This window comes from Acanthochromis polyacanthus, chromosome 12, assembly GCF_021347895.1.
Source record: "Acanthochromis polyacanthus isolate Apoly-LR-REF ecotype Palm Island chromosome 12, KAUST_Apoly_ChrSc, whole genome shotgun sequence".
In the NCBI taxonomy this organism is placed as follows: Eukaryota; Metazoa; Chordata; class Actinopteri; family Pomacentridae; genus Acanthochromis; species Acanthochromis polyacanthus.
The window spans coordinates 16,831,648-16,852,548 of NC_067124.1; the positions used below are offsets into that span (position 1 = coordinate 16,831,648).

At 39.4% G+C, this 20,901-nt stretch overlaps 2 protein-coding genes across 8 annotated transcripts in view; both read right to left on the minus strand.

The window, feature by feature from the left end:
* Nucleotides 1-7,193, minus strand: part of LOC110967652 (MTSS I-BAR domain containing 1) — a 55,845-nt gene extending 48,652 nt beyond the window's left edge. For all 7 annotated transcript variants that reach the window (XM_022217333.2, XM_051956970.1, XM_022217330.2 and 4 more), the window contains exons 1-2: nt 6,644-7,193; nt 4,996-5,057 (exon numbers count right to left, since the gene is read on the minus strand). In XM_022217333.2, the coding sequence (XP_022073025.2) occupies nt 4,996-5,057; nt 6,644-6,715 (134 nt within the window). In that variant the 5' untranslated portion in view covers nt 6,716-7,193. The remainder of the gene's footprint in view (nt 1-4,995; nt 5,058-6,643) is intronic.
* Nucleotides 7,194-10,526: 3,333 nt separating this feature from the next.
* mal2 (mal, T cell differentiation protein 2) lies at nt 10,527-19,479 on the minus strand. The gene is made up of 4 exons (XM_022217336.2): nt 19,210-19,479; nt 17,719-17,889; nt 13,874-14,074; nt 10,527-11,854 (listed from the first exon to the last, which is right to left on the minus strand). The coding sequence occupies exons 1-4, from the start codon at nt 19,324-19,326 to the stop codon at nt 11,783-11,785; spliced, it is 561 nt and encodes a 186-aa protein (XP_022073028.1). The 5' UTR covers nt 19,327-19,479; the 3' UTR covers nt 10,527-11,782.
* Nucleotides 19,480-20,901: the final 1,422 nt, after the last annotated feature.

Below are 20,901 nucleotides of genomic sequence, written 5' to 3' on the forward strand. Positions count from 1 at the left end.
CTGGGACTTTCCATTAACACTCAGGTGCCTTTCATAAATGGGGAAAATAGCAGATGAATACAGGACAAAAGAGAAAAACTGATGTTTAATGGCAAGATGCTAGGTTTGCTCTGTGTTTCCAAAGATGCATGCAAGGCGAAGGTATGGATGCTACTGATGCAATATACCCCAACAAAACTGAGTTGCAATGTGGGTAATGTAGACATCAGGTTTTGACAAGAAAGAACAATGCATGGAGTTAAAAATGTTATCTATCTGTACTTCTACTAATTTTGATTCTGTCCAACAATGTTCAGTGGGGTATTCTTTTAATACTCGTCTTTTGGGATGGAAGGAAACCGGAGCACCCTGGAGCTTCAACCTAGAACCAGAGCTCAAAATGAACGCAAAGAGATTAAAGGTTCATTGCGCTTTAAGTACATTCCTGTTGCTGAGCTGCACAGTATTTTAAAGAAATCTTATCTCCCTGTCTCAAGACTGTTGTTTAGATGTATCTCAGCGTAGCCTCCTACAAGCTAAACAGAAAGGGAAAGCAGATAGACGGATAAACAACCATGATTCAAAGCATAGTTGCAGGCCTTATTATTCTTCCATAAATCACATATTAAAAATGGAACAATCTATTTCTTTATCATTGAAAGACTTGATCTAATATTGGCTAACAAGTGGTGTGTTGTTGCAGAGCTGACCAGAAGATCCCAGGGTGTGTCCTGCAAATGGAAAAAGAAACATACGCTCAGGCACACACAGATTCCTTTCTATTTAAAGCCCCGTGCGGGTACCAGAACAGCCTCTAACTGATATTCACCACCACTAATTTATGATTGGGCTATGGATCCGATTTTACATGCACTTGCAGCAAAGTCGTGTTCATTCAAGCTGAACTGATTAATTGGAAACAGGCTTGTGTGATAAGTGCTTAGAAGCCTACTTCTGGCATGAAGCACACTGTGGTAAGTTAACAATTAGTTGCCATGTGTTTCTTTTCTGCGCTATGCTTTCACAAGAGAAATGCCCAGTTATTAAACTGGCTTATCCATTCACCACACTTTCACTCTTAGTTCTACATTTCACAGAGAATCATTAAATAGGCAGCATTAAAAAATAAACTCTTTAATATTTTCTGGCTCAATCAAGAGGGAAATAACTTCTCAACATATAAATGAAAAATGAGGCTGTTAAAGAACAATATTCACGTTTTAATTTCAGCCTTAATAGTTGACCAGAAAGTCTCACCACTTCTGTGGCTTCAACAATAAAAAGAGACACTCTGCTACAAGCTCAGCTCTGCACAGAACCTCGACAATGACCTGACTGCTACCACTGGCTTAAGATCTGCACACTGTTCTCCAGTCAAGACAAACGACTTTAACATATCTATTCCACGAGGCCCCAGCCAGGCCAACCCAAACTCCCCACGGAGGCTAGCATGGTACAGTAGAGGGCTCCTTATGACAATGATACATTCAGCGCTGCTGCCCTCATCTATTCATAGTCCAACAGAAACTGGAATGCAACTGAACAAATCTGAATCCTAGAAAAAGGTTCTTTTAATTCCCCTCCATTAGCTTCATACACATCAGACGAAAGAAAACAGAGTTAGTTCTGAGATTCTTCTTTGTATTGTATGCATCTGTCTGTCGATCAACCTGTCTATTTCTAGATATATCAATCCACTTGTTTATCTACCATCCAGATATTTTAGTGCTACTTCTTGAGTCCAATTAAGTTTTATAAGCACCCAGTAATACTTCAAATACATCCTGAGCTGTATTTTTAAGTTTTGAGGTGGTCCGTTTCAACACAAAATTAACTTTAAACCAGAAAGATAGAGGCCTGTGTGTAAGCCGAGCTCCAACACAGCTGCATCGACCGTGGCCCACCAAACAGACCAAACACTGTCGAGTTAAAAGAGGACTGTGATTAGAAATCAGTTAGCCGATATTCCACCCTGCCCTCTTTCTTCAAAGCTCTGTTCCATACATCTGTGTGTGTGTGTGTGTGTGTGTGTGTGTGTGTGTGTGTGTGTGTGTGTGTGTGTGTGTGTGTGTGTGTGTGTGTGTGTGTGTGTGTGTGTGTGTACTTGTTTCTGCTATACCGGTGGGGACTTTGACCTGATTATTTGCTATAAAGGTGGGTGGACTTGTCTTACGGTGGGGACCTAAAATGAGGTCCCCACGGGTAGCAACATCGTTTTCTTGGCCATATTGTTGTTAATAAAAAATGTAAAAGTGCAAAAACGTTTGTTTAGGGTTAGGCATTGATTTGGTGATGGTTAAGGTTAGGGTTAGGGTAAGGGTTAGGAGTTAGATATGAATGGGAGTCAATGGTAAGTCCCCACCGGTATAGAAAAACAAACGTGTGTGTGTGTGTGTGTGTGTGTGTGTGTGTGTGTGTGTGTGTGTGTGTGTGTGTGTGTGTGTGTGTGTGTGTGTGATGGCTTCTTAAAACCAGAAAGGGCAAAAAAAAAAAAAAAAAACACATTTCTGAACCAAAGAGAAAAAAATGACAGAACTGCCCCAACACTGTAATTGGTTGATTTCCTAGTTGCTTTGTGAGAGGGGAGCAGAGGGGCTAAATTACAGAGTAGGCTGCCTCAGGACGTCATTACACTCACAGACATATGCTGCTGCTGGCTACTCACTTATCCAGGCCAAGGCGGGAAGGTGGGCGCGTTGGTGTTTTACTGCATGTATGTGTGTGTGTGTGTGTGTGTGTGTGTGTGTGTGTGTGTGTGTGTGTGTGTGTGTGTGTGTGTGTGTTCTTGTACTTGTTACATGGTGAGTACCATTTTCTGCATTTAACTATCAAAGTGAGGACATTTTTACAAAGTGAGGACATTTTGGCCGGTCCTCACTTTGAAACAGCCATGTTTGAGGGTGAAGACTTGTTTTTAGAGAACAGGTATGAATTGAGGTTTGGTTAGGGTTAGGGTAAGGATTAAGTTTAGGTAATCAGTTGTGATGGTTAAGGTTAGGGTAAGGCTCTAGGAAATGCATTACGCCTATGGATGTCCTCACTAAGATAGAAGTACAAACATGTGTGTGTGTGTGTGTGTGTGTGTGTGTGTGTGTGTGTGTGTGTGTGTGTGTGTGTGTGTGTGTGTGTGTGTGTGTGTGTGTGTGTGCGCCACTCTGTGTAGTCCAGATTACAGAGATCTGTGGGTTGGGGGGTTGCACTGTAGTCAAAAGGGTTATTTTGGCATTTGTAGTGGCTGGAGACAGGCTTTAAAGCAGACAGAAAAAAGTCTTATTTGTAGGTCACACTTATTAGTGCTCCAGCAGCAAGGGCATCATTACAGGCAGCCATATGCCATAACCACTGCATCCTGGAGCACGGCGGAGCTTAATCAGGCAACAGCTAGCACTAAAACATGGTCTTCAGTTTATTAATGACACTCTGCTCATTTTGTAGAGGAGGAAGCGATCTTTTCTGATCTTCTCTGAGAGCATCGACTGGCTGATGCTGTAAAACAATTGAGTTGAGGTATGGGATGATCATACATTATAGCAAAAGTAACAAACAAGAATCGAAAGTGTCAGGCTGCCACTAATTTCCTACATACTGTAAGTTCAACTCACCTTTTCACCAGCCAGATGAACTAGTGGGGTTGTTCTTTTATCATTTACCTGGGACTCAGACACACAAACACTCTACTTCCAAGCAACCAGTCATTAGCGACAAGGTCAGAAATACTCCCCTGAGCTTTGGTATGACAGGGTCACATATTTGACCCCAGAATGACGGAGACACTTGAATAACATATCACCATTAATGAGCCTTAATACTGAGAAAATGGAAGAACGGGACACAGAGTGGCCCCTGCAAAGTATTGTTACGTCACTGAGCCTTTATACGACTGTCAGTGTTAGTCTGTCTGCGGACACGTGGACACTTAAATGGCCAGAGAACTGCCATGCACTGTTAATCAAAGAATAATTCAGACCACAGGACATCTGTATTTGCAGTATTTGCCGGACAATGAGCTTTTATTTCAGCTGTCGTAAGTTGTTTGTCTTGTGACACGTGGCCACTTAAAACCAACTAGGAGAGGTGGCTGGGATTGGCATCCATTGTTCGCCAAAGACTTGGAATAATTCTGTCAGGGGGTGTGTAAATTTACAGTATTAGGAAGACAAATTAAATCAGGCATGAGAGACACTAAACGGGGGAGAAGGGCAAGTAACAACCCCTGGACAGTATTGTTAGGAGTTGAGGCTTTTATGTAAACGTCATTGCTCGTTAGTCTGAGGCCACGTGGCCACTTAAAATTCTTGGGAAGGGAATTGCCACTGATGCGTAATGATAAAGACCAGATTAAGTACAAAAACAGTTGCTCAGATGAGATGTTTTCTGTAAAACGATGCAAACATGGGGCACTGAAGGTGTTATGCAACAGTTATAGTGATATTTCCCTGGCCAGTGATTGTTTTAGTTTAGACAAAAATATGTCTCTAACAATCTGTGGCTATTTAGAGGCACAGTTTCTTTCAAATTTACCGCAAAACTTGCCTGAATTTCCAGAAAATCAATAGAAAAAATGTTAGTTCCAGCGAAGTGAAAGCCTTAGTGGATGTGGCAGATCCCGATTCAGTGTTTTGGCATTGTGTTTTAGAGTTATAGATGTATCATATTCTGATTTCTTTTTCATATAGGTAGCGCACTCACTCAAGTTTTCTTAACCCTTTGATGTGCAGTGTGGGTCAGGAGATACCCATTTTGCATTGGATTTGGGTCACTTTTGGTCCATGTTGTGCATCACAGTTGTAAATGCAAATTGAAAATTCACAAACACTGATGCACTGAAATGCAACCAATGTCTACATCAACTTAACTGAAGTTAAAAAAAAAACAACAGCTAGTCTCTTACAGACGTTCCTGAAGAAACTAAATGATTAAGTGAAAATGGTAAGTTCCCTTTGTTCCTTTATCATGTTGAGTAATAGTCACAGAACCATCCAAGTTTGCTGTACATGCACACAAACATGCTCTTACCTGAGCTGCGACTGTAGTTTGCCGGCCTTGTTGATAAAGTCCTCCCAAATTGGGTAGCTGCTCTGTGGGGGGACAAAAACAGAAACATGACTGAGTCAGTCTGATTATCAGAACAGATTTCACTATTCCCACAGTTACATAAGAGTTGTGCCAATACAAGGCCACACTGTTGCCTCACCTCACCTTCAGGGCTAAACTGAACTAACCAAGGCTTAAGCTTTCCAGTACAGTTAAAACTCAGTTGTGTCACCCCCCAGAAAAACAAAAAACATGTTTTTCCAGTTTGCTGCCAGCAGACCTGAAGGTTTCTAGGAATTTAGAAAGAAATTCAGCTCATCAGTTATATGCAATAAATGTTTCCAAATGGCTGGCTTTCATTTTGTGGCTATTTTGTTCAATATTCTCTGCACATTTAATTGAAGAACAGACATTACCATCATGTCCTGCATGGGTTTCAGCAGCAAAATGGGTCACAGGCTTCTTTTGGAAAGATCTCCGCACAACAAGAGCACTAATACTACGGTATAATGAACCCGGCTCCCGATGGGACTCTAAATTTTCCTAATTCAGGTCCTGGGCTGAAAATAGTTGGAGAGCCTTTTATCGAAACGATCGCTGAGAACAAGTGGCCTAATGCACTGAAAAGAGGACGCTGGCTTGGTAGTAGGACAGCACAGGGTAAAATGATGACTCCAGCATGAGCACATGTTTGTTGGTGATGTGCTACTACTGCCGCTGGCCTGAGGAATGTCTTGTTATGCTGTCAAACATTACACCCAAACACAAACTTAACTGTAAGGCTACTTTCCCATTCTCTGAGTCTCCCTTACATCACCTTGTTCCTTTGAATCTGTGCATCCTTGTTTCTGTTCACTCAAGTCTCCACCATGACTAATGGGCTTTCCTTGCATTTCTTATTCCTCTTGTTGACAGATTAGGCTTGCATAGAAGTCAAAGAAGACATGCTTTGTTGTATTTACCAGAAGCTCTCTAAGTCAATTCCCATTGGTGTTATCTTGCAGCAGAGTTACATTAAGACACAGGGAGAAGTGCTGATGTCTGTGCAGTATTCATAACAAACCCTCTGCCTGCAGTAGACCTGATGGCTGCACATTTGACCTGCACATGTCAGAGCCTTCAGTGGGTAATTTTCTACCCTGGCAGCTATGTTCCACACATTCCTTCAGGCAACTACAACAGCTGGGGAATCTGCTAATTGTCTCATAAGCCAAGCTCTGTCAAAAATAACATCAAAATAAGATGCCCCAGTTTTAGGGCTGACTATTGCCCTAGTTAGCCTTTAATGTTGGCTGCTGCATGCACTTCAAACTGGAACAAATAAGTTTTCGAGTGCATTCAAATGGAAAAGCAGTAACCTGCAGTAACCTAAAACAAAACTAATCATAAACTGAAACTAATACAAAATTGACACCGATTCACTGCGTTTATATGTAGACTTGAATTCAGAAGCCTGATGCTAACATTGAGTAAACTAACTTGGCTAACTTACGGTTTATTGATCACAGGCTGATGTTTGGGTAGTTAGCTAGCTAGTTTTGGTAGGTTAAGTTTACCACGTAGTTTTAGGCAGTTTTAATACGCCCCTTTAGAAAAGCCTAACGTGTGTTGTAAGGTTAATTTTACTTACTTTCATGTCTCCGATAACAGTTTGGAAGAGTCCTCCGAGCGCGCTGCATTCCTTCTCGATAACAGCCTCCATTTTCAGGACTACCTCCAGCGGTCAGTCCCGACTCCGTGAGCCGCTCTCAGTCCGCCGCCTCACCTCTCTCCGGGGGAAACAAACAAAAACTCCCCAAAAACTATCACTAACACGAAGAAAACCAAAGTAAAGTAACGTCTGCTGCTCTACCAACTAAAACAGCTTTTATTTCGCTCGTACAGAAGCACACGGTCCGGTTCTGCTCCGGTGTTCGGTAACTACTTCAATTCAGAAGAAGCCGTTGGGACGAAAGAGAAATTTAAATCCCCCTCTCCGGTCCACGCCGCCCCGCTCACATCCATCACCGCTCCGGGGAGGAGATCTTTAACAGTCTGCCGGTCGGAATAAGAAAATAATCCTGGATATTAGCCCGGTAATGTTATTCCCGAATCCTGACAGGCAGGTAAACACCGACACCGCGGCTCCTTCTCTGCTTCACAACACTGGAGAGAGAAAAAGACGAGAACCGACCGTGAAGTTAACCGGAACCACGACGATACTTAGTTCCGGTTGATTGTTTTCAATTTATTTTGCCATTAAAAACTAAAATATCTCATTAAAGAGGTCTTTTAAACGAAACATAGTACACATTTGTGCATTAACATTAGCATTTAGTAAAAGTTAACAATACAAACGTCAGCATAACAAGCTACTTTGAAAGGTTATTTCTAAACAACGCATTGTAGTGATATCACAATACGTGAATCCCAGTTAGTTTTAGCTAAAGGAACTGAATTAAAATTAAAATTGAGGTTCAGCCCACGGGTTAAGGTAAAACTTTCAATGCATTTTTTCTAAGACGTTTTATTTTGAAGGAGTTGCAGAGGTGAGCGGTGCTTGGACGAGCGCAGTGGAAGTAGTCCGCGTTCACGAGCTGCTGGGATGTTTTTCTTTTGGCAGCATTTTAGGTTCAAAGTCAGAGCAGTTGAATATATTAAATAAACTGTTGTAGAATTGTGCTTTTATAATTATGTTGTATATTTTACTGTTTGTATCCCGCCTCTTACACTCACCGTTCGTACTGTTTTACTGTCATCTATTCTATATTTTCATTCACATATTTGTGTCTTTATATTGTTAATTTTCTTGAATAATTATATTAACTACAGCTTATTACCACTCTGCCCATCGTGTTCCATATTGTGCATACCCATACTGCATATACTATATAAATTATTGATGCATAATAATTATTCTTATCTCACATTTTGCATGTGCTGTCTATACTGGTGTTACTGCTCCGACTTAATGTTTTCTCCTTAAACCTGTAGCACGTAGACATTTTACATTGTAGTGCACTTTTACTGCTCCTTTTACACTTCTGATTGGATGCTAAACTGCACTTCCATGTCTTACCATGTGTACTTTGTGGAATGGCAATAAAGTTGAATCTAATTGAATCTAATCTAATGAAGCAATGATCAAAGTCATTTTTTCTGATTTCTGATCTGTTGAGTGTGCAATGGTGCAAGCAAAAATATTATTGCTGATATGAAACATTTCTTTATGTATAAGCACTAGATAAATAAGTACAAGTCATGCATCAAAGTTAAGCAGTTAGATAACTGCTGACATCTAGTGGCATAAATAACACTTACAAGATGGGGAATATGGTGATTTAGTCTCCAACTGCAGCAGTACACCTCTGCAATATCAACTTAATATTAAATAAATTAATACTTGAACTGGAGGGTATTTACTTGTGTGAATAAAAATGAAAAACTAGGTGAGGTTTATTTTATAAGAAATACAGGCCACACAGTAGGAACTCCATGGAACAAAAGTCATGACAGAGATTTATGTTTTTTTCCCAATGCTATTTATGTCCATCTTCATTTTAAATCCTCCATACCAATCATCCTTGGTATGGAGGATATCAGGTTTATAGAGAGATGACCTGAATGCTCCTGATGCTTTACCCTTTTTCTCCAAAATACTCCAAAGGCGTTCTGTTGAATTCAAGTCAGGAATCAGAATCAAACTTTATTTATCCGGAGGGGCAATTAGATAAGCAAAGAGCTTCACATTAAAAAAGAACAAGAGAAAGAAAAAACAAATGTGGGCGGGCGAAAACAGCAGATTATGTGCAGTGGCAGGCCTGCTGCCAGTAACAGTATGAGTGGTTGATGCAGAGGTAATAAAGACAGTAGTATAGTATAAAATAAGTGTCAGAAATGTAAAACAGCAGATTATGAACAGCAATTAATTAAAAATAAATTACAATTTTACAAAAACTTAAGCAAGTATATTAAAATCAACAATTAAAACAGCAGATTGAACAGCAGAATGTACAGAATATGAATATTGCAGTGTAAAAGTTAGATTGCACATGAGGACAGTGTAGTTATTGCACACAAACAGTGAATATATTGCACTTGAACAATATTGCACAAAGCTTAAGGTTACTGTGACCCCTTAGAGTTCAGGAGAACAGCATTGGGGATAAAGGTCATTCTCTTTCTCTGGGTCTTACAGGTCGGACAGCAGAACCTGCGACCAGATGGGAACCGGTAAAATGCGGGGAACAGAGCGTGTGTTAAGTCACTGAGAATGCGATGAGACAGGCCGCATGTCTGCTGCTCGTACACAGTGCTCAGGTGGCGAGCAAGAAGTCCAATAATCTTCGGACACACCTTCACAATGTTGTGCAAGCGGTTCCTGTCCTGTAGGGTGATGGAGTGATATCAGCAGCATATGGAGAAAGCTCAAACACTTTCAATGAATGATCATAGTTTTTACTTTTTTCTTCTTTAAAAACTCTGTGGTGATTATTTTTTCCTTTGGAGGGTTCTCCTGCTGAAATATTCCTTCCTGTCAGCCAGTATTTTTGGTTTATCCTCAGACATTCATGCCGCTAATATGTGCATTCATGCTACATTTTCTTTAAACCGAACTTGAAAATATGTAGATAAAAATTTGCGCATTAATGGCAAAATCAAATACTTGCAGTTTGAATTGAAGAATTGCAGCAAACAAATGAGCTTTAACAGCCTGGAGAACATCTGTAGGTCTGGTTAACTAATGCATCTCAAAAAACAGATGCTTATATAAAGAGTCACATTCGCCAGTACACCCTAGAATAATGACTACACCAAATATCTCATTGAATAGAAAATGTAGTAGTAGACAAACATGCTTATGATTAATTCAATGACTCTGACATTTCTGAGGAGCTAGTAAACTTCCTTGTTTTGAAGTGTAAGTTGGAAAATAATTGAAACAGACTAAACCCTCTGCTTTGTAAGCAACTACTTCTACAGTGTTTGAATGAGTTTAGTGCCACTTAGAAAAAATTGTGAAACCTAAGAAGGAAGACAGGACCTTCATGCAGCATGTTCCCATCATATACATTAAAATAATCTCAGCTGGGGATGTTGTCAGCACCTGAACAGTCTCATAAATCTGAAACTGCAGGAGGTTGGTGAGGGGGGCCGTCCAGCAGGGGGCCTTGTTGCTACAGGGCCACTTCATCAAAGAATTACTGTACACTGTAATTATTTCTAGATATTGTTAGCCAGGTCCGTATCTAAGAAAATATTGCATTATATTTAGGTAACAGTCTATATCCCAGTCAAAATATAGAAACAGCTTTTTACCCTCAAAGAGATAAAATAATTACGTTTGGTTCCATGTAGTTGTGGAGTCTGAGGAACTTTGTGAGAAAATAAAACACCTGGGTCACTGCAGGAAACCAGCACATCGGCTAAAAACTTGCTGTTTGCTTTAATAAAGTTTCTGTGAATTGGATTTCAAATATTTTGACTTTGTCAACTCTTAGTGGTGGCATTAAAAATACACTCAACAATGCAGCCTCCATCCACAGACAAGAGCTTTATTTTCTTCAAAACTTTTATTTCTGTTGTTCTAATTTGCATTTAAAATGTCAAAAACAGCAGGTGTCAAAAACAATCAATAAGGCTCAATTTAGAACTATTTTTACATTAATTATATCTTTTTTCAAAGCCTAACAGTAATTACAACTAACACAACGAGCACAAAGATAGTTACTGATTTAAGCAGTTTAAAAATGCATCAACACAGTTAAATATAAATGTCAAACACTAAAAACAAACTACTTTAACAATATATTCTCAAATTATCCATAAGTAAGGAACAATATTTGAAATATAGTAGCTGACAAAGACTTCTAACAAGCAGATTAAATGATTAGTTTGCAGTAGAATGAAAGGCTTTTACCAGATCTTAGATACATTTATTCATCAGCAGGTCAGGGAAGTTAGCTAAACAGGACAGCACTCAGAAAGACTAAACACTAACTAACATTATTATTATTTATTATTAGATACTGATACAAATCAAGAACAACAAGACATTCAAATATCTGATTAACTTCATTTTAAATAATGGCCACATAAAAATGTCCTAACAGTCATGTTAAAACTACAGTCAGTCTACAGCTCTTTAGCACCAGAATGACTTAAGACAGCGACCCACAATCATGCTGCCTTTCAGAGTCTTTCAAATATCAAATTAATGTTGTGTCGTGCATCATCTGTTAGCAGCATATGTCAGCACATGCTTATGGTACTGAAAATGGGAAATATTTCCTTCTGTGACGGTGTGACTCAGGAAATGGGGAAATATCTGCACGATAAACACGAGACGAACAAATCCATAACGCTGAAGCATCACTTTTCTCTTACATAATTCCCCCGGCACTCTGCCCACTCACAACTTCCCTTCACTTCCCCTATAAATCTTTATTAGAATACATAGTTGCAAAACAGCAAAATCGCTGGTTAGCAACGAGGGAGTCAAATTCATACTTACATCCAAATATCATAGCCGAATCAGAATCTACCTGAAAATGATCATTTCAGTGTCTCAGAAGAAGAATTTTTGTAGGAAGTTGACTCTCGAGGAATCTTGACATCTAGGTTTTTCCGTTGTATCTTTGATGTAGTGCTGCTTTCTGATAAGAGATTCCTGTGAAGTGTCACTTAACTGAGCTGAGGAGCAGTGCTCTCTGTGGAGCTCTGTCTGATGCTTTAATACACGTTGAAGTTATGAAGCCATTTTAAAATTAGTTTGTGTTCGTTCTCCTGGTTACATCCTCCACCTCTTAATGCCCATCACCATACTGCAGCCGTAGCATATCGTCACCACAAAGGCAAACACCTGAGACAGAGAAGAAAGACAAGTTAACAAACAAGTCAGTCAGACAGCAAGCAAGAAAAAGCAAAGTATAGTTGCTGACCGACCTACACCTAACACAGAGTTGATTGTGATAATAAATAATGGACCACATATCTTCCATTTCTAGTTAAAGATGTTTTAACCAGCCTGATAGCAGGACACCACACACATTCTGCGACTGTTCTGGAAACATGGACTTTCTGTCGCTTTATCAAAAGGTTCATGCAAAAATGTGAACCCAAAGCCAAAGATTAGCCAACAGGGAGGCTACTTTGTATGTGCAAATGCGCTCCAATGATTATAATAAAATAACCTCTCATCTCATAACACCTCATGCACTGTGACTTTGTATTGCATGAGAATGCTTTCATCATCTCTAAGGCGCTTTGAGCAACTCTCCAACCACAGTTTGATTCATAGAGGCCAGTCACAGTTATTACGTAATGGAGCTGAGAGCAGTCATCTTGCTTAATCCTAAGAGTCATTTCCATTCTGCTGTATGTCATGTCAATTGTAAAAACTGGAAAGCATCACAATACCCTGTCATTCAAAGCGATGTCTTTTTTTCCATTTTATTTATTCTTTTGTCTCATGAGCATGCTGTTGCTTTAGTAGAGATTAAACCAGAGGCAGGTGTTGTCCACAAACTAGACGCATGACGCGACATAGACACTGACAGCCAGCCTTCAGAACACAACACAAAACCCGTCTGTGCAATGTTTTAAACCGAGGGAGCTACTGTTTATGTGTAAATGCAGCGTTTGCACTGGAAGCCAACGTTAACATCAGACGTTCACAAATATGTAGCTCAACAACACCAGTTATAAAATAATCAACTGAATTCTTGCAGAAAGAGTGAAAATGGGAAATTAGAATGTGCACTAAAGTACTGCTGCACTGATCTCTGCAGGGACTGTTTGTTTGCTGTGGTATTGTTTCCGTTGGTATTTTCCTATTTATTCTACCACTATTTCCATGTTATTTTCCACTGTGTGTTCTGCTGTGGTTTAATGGTACCAACTGTTCATCTTGAAAGGCTTAGATTCTAATGCCTGACACTTTGATTAACATCTGTTGATATTAATGTTGTGGATTTAACTGTCAAACCATCTGGGCACATTTTGGCTATAAGTCAAATGAATAATCAGAGTGCTAAGTGTAATCATCTGTGAGCAGTGTTAGCAGAGTTGATCAGTCTTTGTATAGTTAAGGAAAATCTGTGTTGCCTTATTCGACAGAACTATTTTTCTGTTGTTTCTGACCATCTGATTAACAAAAAATGTCTGTTATGCTTGACTAAATGAAACTGCTTCAAATACATCTATTTGTACATCACCTATTGCACTTCTACAAACGTTTGATTTTCTAAATGCACTTCTGTTGTCAATTCTGTTCTCCACTGTGCAATGGCAATAAAAGAAGTCTAATTTATTCTATTCTTTTTGAACATCAGTGATTTTCCTTTGCCACTTGAAAAAAAAATTACTTATGGAGGAACAAAAAGTTCCTCTCTGCAGGAAAAGTCCAGGTTGGAGAGTAACTGATTACAGTAATGCAATTATTTTTTTCAGTGATGAGTTATATTATGTACATTATACTTATTAATACTAGGAACATTCTGTCACTATGACATTCTATCAGCTTCTTCCAATATTCCCCAAAATATTGCTCCTGTTTCCCTACTACACTGTATCATAATAATAAAATCGATAAAATATAATAATATTCTATTACACTATATATAGACATAATATAAATGTTACTACTGCCTTAACTTGGAACAGGCGATTGTCAGATTTGTTGCAGCAAAAGTTGTGCTGACGTTTACTAATCTCATACTATAGAAATGGCAATTAAACAAGGAAAAGACAATTAAATCATTGATACTTAAACTTCATGATCATGACAGTCCTAGGTTCTTATTCTCTCAGACAGTACTGTAAAACCAAGAATATAAATCCACGGGTTATGTGTACAGACTTACTGTGTAGTCTCACTCACCGTGGCTGCCACATTAATACTGTATTGTGTTCCACTCAGGACTGTAAATATGTTGCCTCGAGGGTAGGTTATACACATGACGGCTTCAGTGCTGTTTGGCAGAAGATTGATGTGGGCTCCTCCATTTGCTGCTGTAGTTGCCGCCTCTAACACAAAGGCACCAAAGTAGAACAGCAAAGCCGTGAAATGGTAAACCATATCCTGAGGAAAAAATAAGAGAACATATAGACTGTAGTTTTCAAGTGCGTCTTTTTCAGTATGTGGGAATACAGAATAACCTACATGTCAGCATGTATTAGGGATCAGTCCAACTGATTATTGACCACAATATTTGGCCTTTTTAGAATCTTAGTTTTCTTATTTTTATTGTCTGATGATCGCAAAATGAATTAAATGTTCAGTTCTTCATCTGCTGTCACTCTGTACTCTCAAGCCAAGTCCCGCCCACAGCCCAATCTGATTGGCTGTTACAAGTCACAAGTAACAGGTAATCACAATCTTGCTTACACAGACAGACAGATGAGCACATTAGCAGATTAATAAACACAATAATCCTCCTCAATCATTCCTAATGTTACACTGATAGACCCCAATAATTCACGTGTACTATGCTAAGCTAATGCTAACACTGAGGGCTTAGCTGTGCCTATTATCCTGTGGCTAACACTATCTGGAGCACCGTAACATGTTTCTAAAGTCAGATTAACTTTAACACTGTTCTATCTGACAGACAGAAAAACAACCTGCAAAAATTGAACAAGAAGCACAAACATCTCCATAAATAAATGCGCAGGACATTAGCAGCTGTCACAGCAGCTAATGCGATGCAATCAACTAGCGGCTAAGTTTGGATGCAGCCACAGATTTAACTGAAACAGAATCTGGAAAACATTAACTAATAAAGCTTTAGGATCTGGACCTTAATGGGAAATAAAAAGAGAAGAACAGCCGACAGAACTGCAGGAGACAAACTGTTATTGATCTCAATCGATCAGTAATCTCAGGAGAGGATCGCAGCATCATGCTTATATTACTCCTACTGTATATATTTAGGTACAGTAATCATTACTAATGAATAAGACACTGTATGTATGGCAGCTTCTGTGCTATCACATGCTGTTAATAAATACTTTTTAACTTACATATTCAGTTATGGCAATCATTATTAATGAACAAACCGTGTAATAAATGACATATTCCTGCTATCACATGCTGATAATAATTAACTTTTAATATATGTCGATTCTAGATACTGGTTATCAGCCTTTTTAAATGCCATTAATCAACTTTGGCCCAGAAAAAAGACGTCATTTGATCCCTAGTATGTGTCAGACTTGTTGCTGTGGCTACCTGAGCTTTGGCATTCACATAACAAACTCTCAACCTGTCAAAAAAAATCAACCTGTGAGGCAGAACAAAGTAGACAACAAGAGAGAATGAAAAATACAAGACTGAAAAAGGGATTCAGCGTGAAACTTAAGGAAAGAAAAGTGAAAGAAAGACGCACAAAAAGGGATTAGAGCCCTGATGGCGACGCACTGAGTGAGGAAGGTTAATGAGAGTTTGTGTTGCCTGCTGGGACTACAGGAACGCCTTTGTTGGGTTTCGGTGTGAGCTCATCATCCATGTCACTCATTGTTCGGCTGAAAACAAACAACCCCACACGCCTGGTAACTCCTGGGATCAGAGCTGGAGCCTGAGGAGAGACGGCCCAGTCTGAGAGCCAGACTAGACTCAGACTACAGTCCAACACACTGAACCAGAACCTGGCCCGGTACAGGAATGAAGCCTAAATGTGCACAAACGCAGACATCTTAAGTCATGTCTCCTCAGACGTGTTGCACTTTGCTGATTTTATCAGGCTGTTAAACTGATCGAGTCATTTAGAAATGAGGACATGGCTTTATCTTCGAGTAGGTTACATAAAAGGTTATGATGGAACAACAGCACCAATAAATCCTACAAAAGATTCAGCAAATAAATAACCAGCCTCACGACGCCATTACATCATTTTACAGGGGAAACAATTTGTTGTGTTTGTAGAGAGAACCTGTGTGGAATTTATATCCCTTGTAGTGTTTTTAATGCTGTTCAATATTGTAGACCAGACTGCACTGATGCATGGTCAAGATATATACATGATGCTGTAAATACTATAACAGGCAGGGCTGCAAAAATGATTATTTCCACTGTAGATTATTCATATATAAATATTAAATACATATTATTGTCATTGTATAACTATATATGCATCACAATGAACTGATTAGTTGTTTGGTCTATAAAATGTCAAAAAATTGTGAAAAAATTGATCAAAATTGCATTTTCAAATGTCTTGTTTTGTATACAACCCTAAGACATTCAGTTTACTGTAATATAAGAGTAAAGAAACCAGATAATATTCAGATGTTCACTTTACTTCTTACAAAATTACTCAAACTGACTTAGTAGTTATAAAAATAGCAGCTCTGCTCCTAAATGCCGTGACTTTCTCTTTGTTCCTCAGAATGAAGCTTGCATAAAAGCCACAATAAATATTATTTACAAGCAATCACACTGACAAAATCAGCTTACTGTCATACAATGAAAGGGAATAATGCACGATAGAAAGCCCAAACCCATCAATACACTGTATGTCAGACAGCAATGCGCATTAGTACACACAGGCAGGCTGGCGTCCAACTTTGAGTCACTGTTTGGTGTGTAGACACATCATGCTGAGCTGAAATATTACCAATGAAAGACAGACGTGCAGGTTTGCAACTGAACCCAATCTCTGACTGTTTCCAAGCAACAGCTCCTGCCATGACATAAACATCAAACACTGACTGCCATGTTAAATTTCAGTGTCGGTCATTTCATTGTGTGTCATGACATGTGAGGCGATTGCTTCTCATTAGTCTTCACGTCTTTCCAAATAAATATTAACTGTATTTACTTGTATAAAGCAGGCTTGCAGTGCCTCTGATCTGGATGCAGTGAGCGTTTTTATTTCTAGCTTATTTACAACAGAGTTTGTTGACATGCAGGTTCCATATGCACAGCAACACGAGCAAGGAACACCAGACAAATATAAAAGAAAGCAGATTTGGTTGCAAAACAAATGCAGCATCTACTGCATGGAACTAGCTCGACTATAAACAGGACCACGTCGACCAAATACAGCAACTCTGTCAGCGGCGTCTTGCAACTATGCACATGAGGCAAAGCAACTCATTTGTTTGACGATTTGAAAAAGCACTACAAAGCTCTATGTGAAGCCAGATATGAACAGCATCCCAAGCAATAAACACCACGAAATTCTTACACCATAAACAACATCTTTTTCCACCTGTTTTAAGACTCATTTATGATGCAGAAACATCCAGATCGTTCCAGAGTGATTGGTTCTTTCCAAACAGAGTTATCCAAGTCATCTGAGAGAAACTGTTGTACTTTATCATGTCGCAATATACATCTCAGGGAAAGACAGTATTGCAAAATCTGTTTTCTCAAATATCACGGAGCCATAATTTAAGTAAATAAATATCTGAGACACAAACTGCAGCCTGAATGTGACTCATCCTGAATACGACCCCAAAAAACAAAAACCTGCTTTTAAACTGCACTTGTGCGATTTGATTTTAGTATTTCTGATCCCTGGGGAGCTGCATAGTTGATCTGAAATGCACTCACAGTTAATAAATGACCAAAATCATGAAGTTATCATGAAATATACTGACATCTCTAATAGAAATCAGGTAGCTAGACAGCTGCATAGTCAGCTAAATTAATTGATTAATAGATAGACGGACGGATAAGTGAAGCGCTGGACAGCCTGATCAGTACATTTTTTTCCGTCTTACCAGGAAGTTCCAGTCGGTGTCAATGCGATCAGCCAGACCAGTGAGGAGCAGAGTGAGGTAGGCGGAGGAGAGGAAGAAGGTGGTGAGGGAGACGAACATCACCCAGCCCTGCAGCAGAGGAACGGGAACATTGGAGGAGGCCACCAGGATCCAGACAAGGCCTCCGAATAACTGAGGACACAAACAGTTTGACTGGTGACAGAAGAAGTTCACAAACAGAGTTCAACTTCTTAACCATCAGGAACGCCTGCAGAAATCATTTAATCATTCACTACGTCTGGAACCAGTTCTCAGCTGAGGATTGCTGCAGACACCCGATCCTTCCGATACATGTGAATATCCTCGTTTCTAAACCACAAACAGAACTGGTTTGGGTGGCATAATCACAAAACAAAAAGCAAACACACCCAGCTTTTGGTTTTTGACGATTCACTTGAAAACCAAAATCTGAGGCCACTTGGTTTATTAGTTTTTTGGATAGATAGATAGATAGATAGATAGATAGATAGATAGATAGATAGATAGATAGATAGATAGATAGATAGATAGATGCAACATAAAAATGTTTTTCCATTTAGTTTTTCACTTTTAAATTCAGACAGCAGGGATTTACAAAATATTAAGTGTTTTTTGGGTTTGACTTTCCCATTTTTCATCTGAAAAACAAAATGCTAAAAAAAAAACCTGAAATTGGTCATGTTTTACAGTTATTTTGGCTCGGTTTTGAAACAAGATCTATAAATACTTTGTTTTCCTTTCATTTCTGATTTGCAAATCGATGACCTGATGACACAGGGGCGCTCCTTTTCCCAAATCTTGAAATCCATTTACGTCACTGCATGCAAATCATGCAGATCACTGAGGTCACACCAGGTCAGTGATGAGAAACAAATGTTATCTTTTCTTGGACTTACTTTAGATAACTAACTAAAGAAAAGTACTGTAGTTGAAAAAAAAATTAACTACAAGTTGTGTGGTGTGGCACATTTGAAACAGCTCTAACACTGGATGCATTTTGCTGTGATATTACAGCCATGAACAGAAATGACCATGTTCCCTCCTGAAGATAAATAGTGAAAGAAGCATGCAATCAGAGGAACATGTGAAGGCAGTGCAGAGGTCACCTTGCTGGACTAAAGATGGAAGGTTAACACTAGAAATGCACACAAAGCAGAAAAAAATCCAAGAATTTCTATAAAAGTCTAAATAAATATTATGAAACGATAAATAGTGCTATAAATGTTATATTTAACAGGCCAAAGCTGTGTTTAAGCAGCAGTTAAGGGTGAAAAACACAACAGCAACAAGTGCCTTTAGTTTCAACACAAGCAGAAACTGCAGCCTGAAGGCAAAACCAGAGAGAATCGAACATCAGAGATCAGAACTAAAAGTCCATCTGCACCTGCACAACAAACCCCATCAATCATTAATAAGAAACTAATGACTAACGGAGGCCACTGACCCGGAGGACTGGATCTGAACTGAACTTACTATTTCTAAGCAGACCAGAGCTCCAGAAGACGTCCTCAGAACCTCCAGGCCCAGAGGCAGAGACAGGGTCGGTCCGGGTACGGCGGTGACCGCGGGGTTCGTGGCTGGTTCCGACATCTCTCCTCGGTCCGTGTCCGTCTCCTCTGGCTCTCCGCCGCCGCCTCCCGCTGTAGAGGAGCCGTTAAACAAAGAACGGCGACAGCGGCACGAATTCCTCCGGAGTCATGTGTCCCTCCTCCGAACAGGTCGGACAGGTGCACGGCCACGCCCTGGAGCCGTGCTGCGTTCACGGACCCTCCAACACCCACACATCCAAAATAAAGTCTGTACAGTCGCTGGAAACATATCCTAAAACTGTTATTTATGAACCAAGATCAAGATTACAGATACGGACTAAACACATGATTAATTTGGTCTTTAAACAAACCTGAATGAAATGTGAATAAATCTTAAAATTGAGCTTTTACATCACATTAAACCAATATTCCCTCTTCTCCATAATGACAAGTGAATGCATTTCTTCATGCACAGGTGAAAAGAAGCTTCATCTGGAAGAATGTGAAGTACTTTTATGGCTCTATATTGTTTGCATCTTACATGGGCAAGGCAGCATATTAGACCTGCTATAAAACCCCTGAGGGAGTGTTTCACCTGTGACCAGCTTCACCTGTCCTTTAGGCTCTCCACTCCCTTAAAGTCAGTCCTTTGTGGCTCTGTAATGCAGAGGTTTGTGCTCTGCTTCTGTTTTTTGTCCAACAAGTGAAGGCACCAGCTTGACTCACTGTATGTGAAGAAGTCCAGACTGACCATCCCCCTGTCGGGACACAATGAGGGCTCAGGACAAAGGTGTTCAGGTAAAACCTTCACAGAGCAAATACCTGCAAATATTAGTTTCAGGCTCCAGTGAGGAGAACTGATTTCCAGAGCTGCTCTACAAATATTGGATGCTCATATTTGGGGTTTTTAAAATAGAAAAATGTCCTCCTGTTAAATCAGCTGCTGGAGCGTTTCCCTCCTGGAGTTAATGATTCTCCAGGATTTGTGTTTTGTCAGCCAGTATTGGTTTAACCTCTGAAAAGTCACCGTTCAGTTTACTATGGCAGCAGCTACAATCAGTGTCACCGCTCACGTGACGGAAGGTCACTGGTCTGCAGGGAATCTGTTCCATGCTGCTGTTTTCCAAGAATCCCAACAATGGGATTTAGGAAGTCTGAACAGAAACACATTTGGCACAGTTGCCCTCATTCATGGAACAACAGAAATCAAGCTTCTTTTTAATGTTAAACTGAACACAACTGTGCATTAAAAAAATACTGTAATTCTTGTTTCATTCTTTTGTCTTTGTTTAATTTAGAGAAAGACATTCAGAAGTTGTTGACTGATGTTGTTTAATTAATTATCGATGAAAGCAGGAACAAAATATTAAGTATGGAGTCACAGGAGTGCCACAATAAAATATATATCTGTTAAAAAAACAAGGAAATAAATGTGTAAATATAATTAAAAATAAATAAATAAATCTTTTAAGTCAGTCGTTATTGGTTGCTCGCAGATTTTTGAAATTTTAACATTATTTTACAATAGACACGAAATTCAAAGTGTATTTTAGACATTTTATTGACAAAAGCAATTTAAAAATCTGTAAAATAAAAAATAAAAATTCAGGAAAATTACTGAAACAAATGATTACTT